At 40.7% G+C, this 8,995-nt stretch overlaps 1 protein-coding gene across 1 annotated transcript in view; it reads right to left on the reverse strand.

Moving 5' to 3' along the window:
- Nucleotides 1-1,102: 1,102 nt before the first annotated feature.
- The window catches only part of GMIP (GEM interacting protein), a 78,356-nt gene continuing 70,463 nt past the window's right edge, over nucleotides 1,103-8,995 (reverse strand). Inside the window, exons 20-23 of the mRNA XM_029284095.1 lie at nucleotides 8,385-8,560; nucleotides 5,929-6,220; nucleotides 4,275-4,383; nucleotides 1,103-3,123 (exon numbers count right to left, since the gene is read on the reverse strand). Of these exons, the coding sequence (XP_029139928.1) occupies nucleotides 2,708-3,123; nucleotides 4,275-4,383; nucleotides 5,929-6,220; nucleotides 8,385-8,560 (993 nt within the window). The 3' untranslated portion in view covers nucleotides 1,103-2,707. The remainder of the gene's footprint in view (nucleotides 3,124-4,274; nucleotides 4,384-5,928; nucleotides 6,221-8,384; nucleotides 8,561-8,995) is intronic.

Here is an 8,995-nt window from a genome sequence, read left to right on the forward strand (position 1 = left end):
TGCCTCCCAGGTACTTATGACCCTTTTTTGAAATTATGGCTGCTACAGCAGCCCTGCATGCATTGGCCCTTACAACTGACTGCAGGGATGCTGCAGCAGCTTCTCCACCTCCATCCCCCCCCATCCCTCCCCGCTGGTGGCCCATAGGCCTGCGTCCTACTCACCTGTCACCCATCACACATTTGCCTTTTGAAGATCTCTGAACCTCATGTTTGGCAAGGAGGGCAGGCCACGCATCCCTGGGCTATGTGGCTGCCTCCTGGAAGTGGCTGCCATTTTCAGCATCCCCACAAATCCTTGTGGTCATCCTGAAATAGCAGCCACTTCCAGGAGACAGCCAGGCGGCCCCAGAATGAACTGCTGCATTCTGCTTCCCTAACGCAATCCGCACAGCACTGGAAAGCTCCAGAGCTTTCCTCAGTGCTGTGTAAACCACTTTAACGAAGCAAAAGTGACTGCTATTTTCAGCATGGCCACTATTCCTTGCCCTTATCCCAAAATAGCATCTGCTTCTGGAAGAAGGGATGGACTGCTCTGCTCTACTTCCCCAATGCAGTCTGCGCAGCACTGAGGAACCACCAGAGCCGCAGAGATCTTCACTAGGTACATGCACAACTGAGGACAAGGTGGAGGAGGCCCAAGCCCTGTGGGGGCCCAATAGGAGGATGGAAAGGCCTGAGGGGACCTAGTGGGGGGGAAAGAAGGCCCAAGGGCTGTGGGGACCCCAAGGGGCAGGAAGTGGAGACCGGGATATCTCTGCAGGTGGGGGGGGTTTGGGAAGCCAGGACAGTTGGGCCTGGGTTTGTGCTCCAGGGTGTCCCCCATCCGAGGCACTCTATGCTCTGCTTAATGACCTGCATGTTAAAAACAACTGCATCAGGGAGAGCAGTGGGTGGGGGGTCGTTAAGCAAGGCCATCTTGCCTAAGGACTATCAGTACTTGCAACTGCAATGGATAGGCTCCATTACGGTGTAGGCTGAGGATTACCTGTTCTGCTTGCAGAGTTTCCAGTCCTCTCTGAATTGATAATTAGGTGGTTCCCCTTCATTTGCAAACAGAGTAACAAATACATTTGTGATGGTTTCCCAACAACTCACACACATTCTGAACATGTGTTAATTGGCATGTATTTATATACATTTGTCTAGCGATTTGCAAAATGTAATTTAGAATAGGTTGTTACAGGGTAATCACAAGAGAAAATTGATTCTTGGAACTATTAAGTGGCTTATTGAGAAGCTTCAAAACCCACCAATTCATCAGACATCACTGCTGCAAGGCAAATTCTATGAATGCAGCATTTGAGCATCTCTACGAGAGATGTTTGCTAGCAAAACTACATAGGCACACACGTATTTCAGTGCATATACATAGAATCAAAAGTTTCAATTAGTGGCAGATTCCACATAATGGTCAGGCACACATCTGTTATTGATATGGCAGCTGAGGCAACCATGGCTTCTCCAATCTGTCCTCTGACCAACTCTTTTACAATTTTCATACAGTCTTGTAAACACATTATGTTTAGCTATAAACACACTTTGTGGTTTCTAAACTATGATTTAGGGCTTAACATTATATGTAAACCAAGCATTACAGCTTCTTAATCAAGTCAAGATTATAATGTACCATGGTTTACTGCACTGTGTGAACTCAACCAATTACACTCAACCAATTATGCTATACCAAAAGTGAGGAGAGATGGTTGATGGAATTTAAGAAAAATATATTGTGGGAAGATGCCTGTAAAAATGCATGCCTAATGTCCAGCTGGCAACTCTACACAAAGAGAACCATATATGTGTTAACATGTTTATAAGAAAGTATTCCAGCAACACCCTACCATCCATCTACCTGCCCTGCCCCATCTCCTTATCCAGGCATTCTCTACAAGAAACATACATTGCCTTCTTATATACACTATATAATACTAGCAGCTCTCAGTATAGAACCACTACACTGTTTAGCCAATACTCTTTTTAGACTATTCTGTACAAACTGATAATAAAAAGCCCAGATATATACAATTAATACAGAACTCAGCTTCCCAAAAATAAATTTCATTTTTAAAAGAAGTACATTTCCAGGGCTCATGCTGTATGTCTAAACATGTTGTTCCGAACCTAGAAAAATGGCATTACAAGATTTCAAAGGGTTTTTTTTTGTTTTGCACAATTTTCATAGAATTTATCTTTCTTTAGTGATCATTTTGATACTTTTAAAATTTCAAGATATATGCCATTTTTCTGGTAGTAATCTGATCGAATCTTCCATCACGTGGTTTCAACAGTCACATTATTCTTGTCAAACATAACTCTGAACCATCTTGAATGCTCACATCCTGTATCAACATACTGCATAAATATGGCCACTGGGAGCAGGTATACCAATTATTTCCAAGGCTCTGTCCATTTCTGCGAAATTCTTACCACTTTCCCTAGAAATGTTTTGCTTCTCCACTCTGCCTTTGTGGTCATAGTCCTTGTTTGAAAGCCGGCTTCACGGGGTTTACAGTGTCTAGTATCTCAGCAGCTCAACTCTAGTTCACCCCTTTCTTCAGAAACAGTTATATAAATACCTCATTCCTCCTAGACTTAGCCAGGGTCTGGTTTGTTTGTTCTCCAAATACACTAGAGAGCCCTGATGTTTTGTGATGTATGCATTTCAGAATATCTCCAAGAACTGGGATTCTAGTCCTTTGTCTAGTTCATTTCCCAAGCAATATTTTAGCTTGGGATTCAGACTTATTTTCCCCCAGTGCATCCCCAGGCTTTTCCTGGAGAGCTGCCCCAAGCTGAGCTTGATAATAATCTTGTGTTCCATTTTGAGGCTGCAGCTTGGAGACAATCCTAGCAGTTTCTGGTGTGATTTTAAAATGTTTACGCTTTCCAGAGGTGTCAGGTGAGGCACTGCGACTACTGGGACTTGTCTCCAACCAGCTACTGGCTGCCTCTGAATTAGACAGAACAGCAGCCAGCAGGGGCAGACTGGAAACTTTGGGGATGATGGTACGAGGATGTTTCACCGGCATCCGGCTGAAGCGTCCCCTGGATTGAGGATTGAGAGCAACTTCTGGATCAAGTATAAAGTCTTGCAGTTCTGTGTCATCTGTGCTGTTCAGCTCTGAGTGAGAAGAGAAAAGAATCTGATAAAGAATGAGGAAAGGCAGTCTGTTCCATGTATCACCCAGCAGACCGTGTGTTCAAAGGCACATGACGCTTTTCTAAAAGCAATGAAAGATTAGCTGGATCCCTTGAGGAAGCATTTTGTGGTCCACTCACCACATATTTTGACTGATATGAGATAACACAGATAATTCTTACAAGCAGGGCAGCATTAGGGGTTTTTTTTTGCATATGCCACAAACTCTGTTATAGATATTTCATAAAAGGACCAAATCCATCACCCATCTACGTTTGATAGCCTTTTTATTTTATTGGTGTATCTGCATTTCAGACTCATATCATTTAATGCTGCTTACTATCCTAAGCCATGATAGACCAGCTGAACCTGCCCAAAAGTTTCATCCTCAACGTCCTTTTTTGCATAATAGCTAACCAGATACTTCTGGAAAACACGCCATGGTTTTACTTCAAAGAATATCAGATGCAAAGAATCAGGACTATTAGTAAAGTTGCAGCCTAGAGAATTTATTCAAGCTGATACACAAGAATCTGGTCAACTAAAGTTCAACACTAAATTGTCACCAGATAAAGATCAACAGAATTCAGGAGAGATTGGACTTCAATCTCTTGTGGAAACACAAGGACTCTAAACTGATGGTGCATTCAACTCTGCCCCCATAGCTCCACCTGCTCTTCTCCTACAAAGAATTTGGGGAGCTGCAGTTAGTGGGAACATGAAGGTCCTTGTCCTTACCTAAGCAGAATTGTTTTAAATTAAACTAAGTCAGCTTTGCAGTCAGGTATGCAAATATGATCATTTTTAATGTTATACCTATACATGATTTTCATATAACATAGTTTAAACCTTTATACATTCCAGCATTAAGGTATTTCGTGCTGTGCATCCTTTAGGAGAATGCTGTCATTTTTCAAAACTCTCTTGCACTGGGAAAGACAAAAGTCATCCTAATTAACTCAGTTTAGATAGTATAATTACTTGGAATTTCAAAACCTGCCTTATGCTGCTGTTTCTCATTCTGAAGAAGATGATATTGTAGATAATTAATCATTTGGGATAGAATGCAGATTTCTCAACAGCATAGACTTTATATTCTTTAAAGAAATGGTTTGCTATAGAAGAAAAATTACCTACGGGGTTGACGGTTTGCTCCATGCTGTCTTTCTGTTTGACCTCAGTGAAGGAACTGTCCTCACTTCTACAGTCATCTTCACCCAAACATAGCTTGGAAGCAGAGCTCTGTTTGAGAGAAAAAAAATATTGCTATGAATCTGTTGACTTGAGTTCCTCCGCCAATTTTATCTAATTGCAGCAAGAAAGCTGTGTGTGAGATTGGTAGGGTGATATTAGACACTGTAATTTTCTAAAGTAAAATCTGTGGCGCTTTTCAAATTTTTTTAGTGTTACAGGTTCCTGAAGAAAAACATCCATTGTATTTCAATTTTTTCTTTCTATTTTTGATAATAATTTTTATGGTACTCTGAAATATGAAAATAAAGATGTATTTTGAGAAAACAAAAATGGCAGAATACCCACTCAACACTTTAGTTCTGCTAACACTGAGAATCTGTATTTGGTGTCATGGTTATGGGGTTAGATCAGGGACTCAGTCATGGAAACTCACTCTTACTCCAGTCTAGATTACAGGATTATTATCTGGGTAAAATAAAGTGAAATTCCTATATAAGCTCCCTTTATCTCCTCTACCTATGGTATTACTATCACTAATAACAGTTAACAGCTGTTTATTATTATTATTCTTAAATTATGCAATCTTTTATAGCCTCTTTGGAATATATCACAGAGGGCCTCCTCAGAGAGGTGCATGGAATGGTTGACTGTGTGATTTATGCACAATGAAAAAAGTGGCAGTGTTTTTAAAAACATTTATATAACCCTGCCCCATCTTATAAGAAACCATGGCGGCTCCTAATGAAAAACTAAAACAAGATAAAAACCACATTAAAACTATAGAAACCAATCACATTAAAAACTAAAAGTTGGTGCCAAAATATGCAATCACCTCATCTCAGCACTTGGGGTGGGGATGGGGTTAGATCTTCAGTGCTTTACAGAAGGCTAAGAGGGTAACGGCCTTTTGAACTACAGGGAGCAGAGTGTCCCATAGGGCGGGGGCTACCACAGAAAATGCATATTTCCTAGTTCTTATAAAATGACAAAATCTAAAGGAAGGGATTAGGAGAATGCCCACCCTATCTGATCTGGTAGAATGGGTAAATGTCCTTAGGGAAAGGTGGTCCCATGTAAGTAAGGTGGCCCTATGTCATATAGGACTTTAAAGGTGCTTTGAATTACTCCTGGAAAAAAAAACCTGGAAGTCAGTGCAGCAAAAACAACAGAGGTGTTATATGTGCAAACCCAGAGGCACCTATTACTATGCGTGCTGCTGCGTTCTGGACCAGTTGAAGTTTCTAGGTGGTCTTGAAGGGCAGCATTGCAGTAATTCAAACAGGAGATGACCAAGGCATGGATAACCATAAACAAGACCTTCTGGTCCAGAAAGGGGTACAATTGGCATACTGAGCCAATCTGGGCAAAGAGCAGGAGCTGTGAGTCCAGGAGGATCCCAAATTGCACACCACCTCAGTCTGGGGGAGTGCCACCCCGTCCAGAGTCAGATGAAATATCATCTGGACCCGGAGGACTAAAAACCCATAGCCGCTCAAGGTTGGGTGGCTTGAACCCAGTTTCCCATTTATCTCAGACTATTGCTCAAAGAGGCTCATTGATTTCACTTAAGGATAGGCAACCGCTCATTCCTACCTCAAAAGATGCACCGGAATGTCTTTGGTTGTTTGAAAGACTGTCATTAGTATTTGCCTGTTTCAAAGAGTTTTCACAGTCAAAAAGTCCAGCTGAAGGCAGGTCATCCATCCCAAATATCTTTTCATAGTTCAGGATAAGAAATTCAACCAGCTGGGACTGGTATCCTGAATCCACCAGGCATGACAGGGACACATCATTGTTACTACAGGGAGGGCGGATTAGAGTAGGGCCAAAGATGATGCCCAGGTTGTTGGGGGACATCTTGTTCTCCTGATATCTTTCAGCCACCCTTGAAAAGAAAAATAAAGGGTTAGAAAGGGTTAGAAGGGTTTGGGCACAATAGTTTTTCTTGAATAAAGAACAGAATGGTGTGTAGATTCCAAACTGTGTTGGTATTGCAGTTTGTATTGTACTGTACGCAGCTGGTATTGCAGTTGCCATGCTGATCAATTATCAGAGATCCTATCCCAAAGTGTGTGTCTGTATGTACACATACATACATACACCCGCTTAGATACACATTAACTAATACCCATTTTTCAACCTTACATCAATAATTGTGCAGGGGCAGAAATGATCAGAAAGAAACTGTAGCAACATAAACATTAACCAGTGCAGTATCTGTGCAAATTGTCATCTTGAAGGAAAAATGTTTCCCCTATATAATAAATAAGGAACAACTCACTTCATCCTATCAGTGCGAAAACAATTGTGCTAACATACAGTTTGTGAATCTCTTCTTTCCTACCGGTTCTTGCTATGCCTTTCAGTAATCCCCTCCTCTACCAACTTCTTCTTCATACCAAACTATGAGAACTTTCCCCATGATTTTGGTGTGGCTTCAGAGTCAATTCTGTGTTCCCATGTTATTATCTGCATTGGGCAGTTAAATCCATTAATTTTTACCTCTGCTGTAATATATTCAGAATAACAAAAAAAATATCTTTGTGTGTGTTTTCAATTATGACTGGGTCCTCTCTTGCACCTAACCATGCCAGAAACACATCCTCAGAAAAGCTTATGTTTTGATGTGGTCTTCATCTTGTTCCAAGCTCATGAATAATCATGCCATTTTTAGCTGTCCTGGAACATCTTCCCCCCGTATTCGAACTCGATGCAAGGGCAGTCTCAAGATGTCAAAAATCTGTTAGTTTTTTTTGTCACTTTGGAGGAAAATTAGGTAGCTGACAACAACCGTGAGCAGAGCTGAGAGAGGCAGGATATGGACTGGCAAAAGGGACAGCAAAATTCATGCTAATTTAGTTTTCTGAAGACTCAAAGATGGGTGGGTGGCACTGTAATTCAAAGCTCTTACCCACACAGAAACATCACTGTGTTTTCCTCTCCGCTCCTGAGATTTCTGTCTAACCCTGAAAATTGATTGCACCTCTGCAGCGAGACTGGCAAATTGCTGGCTGCACAAAATATAATGCACATTATCTTCTTGGAGCTATTGGCTGTTTTGGGCTGGATAGAAACAGCATGTGCAGCAGGAGAGGAAAATGCCTTCTAACTTTTCCCTCTGCTTTCTCACTTCTGCTCCTTCCAGAAAAATTGCTTCTTACAAAAGACTGCCAGGGACCCACCATGGGTTGGGGCTTCCCAGTTTCAAAGCCTTCTGTCCCAAAGACAAGCCTGCTGCCATCTCTGTTGTCACTGATGTCACTTCATACATTCTCCCACCTTCTCCTCTTCTGCAGTGGCCCCAAGTGGCCGCCAAATTGGCACAGGAGGCGGAAAATCTCAGAAAACTCTCAAGTTCAGGAAATTCTCCTCACAAATAGAGGGATACATAGATAAAAATACCATACCCAAGTAATCAGCATTTTTCTTTCTTTGTGAATTGCAAACCTATTGCCAGCCTGAGTTGGAAACTCATACACAGGGAAATATCAACCTCCGGGAAGACTCTCTTCCTTAACATCTGCAATCCCATTTCCAAAGGCTTTCTCCTCAAAGAAAGCATTCCATTTATGCAAGTAAACCCTTATTTGCTACCTTTCCTTTTTTTTTACAAGGGAATTACTGTAGAGTATTCTCTCAGTTGTTAAGCACAGATGCAGCCTTCATACAAGTTGCACAGTGTAAACAAATTACATTAATATTTTAATATTTCTCAAACATGCTATCTAAACCTAGATAACCAATTTGGTCTAGTAGTTAAGGTACCAGGCTAGAAACCAGGAGGCTGTGAGTTCTAGTTCCACCTTTCCATTAGTGTAATTCCATACACTTCTGCACCACTTAAAATAAGGTTTTTTTGCTCTGTTCCAAGTCATTGTCACATTCTCTTAACTTACATCTACTTTAGAAAGGATATGATCAGAATACAATGATAATAGTTACAGTCGATTTGTTGGCAATAAAAATGATATCCAGATCAGATAAATTTAACAGAGCTAATTTGTCCTACAAGAGAAAAGCTGGATATCCAATGCTATTTCCTTCATTACCTGTACAGATGAGCGATAAGATGCCTTATAGTATTATAATTTGATGCCGGTAATTTGCTCATCAAATCCTTGGTGGTCTTGATGGGATCTGTCTCAGAATTATCAGTTTTCTGCAAATTTCTTGAGAAAGTCATGAAATCTTCATAAAGTTTATATGGAAGCACAGGGCTGGAAAGCTGTAGCAAAAATGCAAAATATGCATCATAATACTTTACTGGTACAGACTCCTTGGATTTAAATTTGATCACAAATATTACTGGATCCTGCCATGTTAACCCAGTTTCATGGACTATCAATGATTTCCATGTTAGTTTACTGTCTTGCACTTTTCTAATTCTCAGTGTTCTCACATGTTCTCATATATTTCAAAACAAGAGTTCATATTTTGAGAATATCAGAAAACATGAGCTGTTGAATTTTAAGGATCCCCCTTAAGGAAGATGTGCCCATGCCATGCGCTACCTTCTGTGCAGCAATGGAATTCTGTGCATTTTTTAAAAAATTAGAATTTTACACCCTTCTTTTATGAACTCAGAGCCCCTTTTATGCACATGTTCAAAATGAGAAGGGACAGCTAACTTTTAGAAAGAAAATAATAATAATAATAATAA

The sequence above is a fragment of the Protobothrops mucrosquamatus genome, unplaced genomic scaffold, assembly GCF_001527695.2.
Source record: "Protobothrops mucrosquamatus isolate PMUCROS unplaced genomic scaffold, P.Mucros_1.0 scaffold370, whole genome shotgun sequence".
NCBI lineage: Eukaryota > Metazoa > Chordata > Lepidosauria > Squamata > Viperidae > Protobothrops > Protobothrops mucrosquamatus.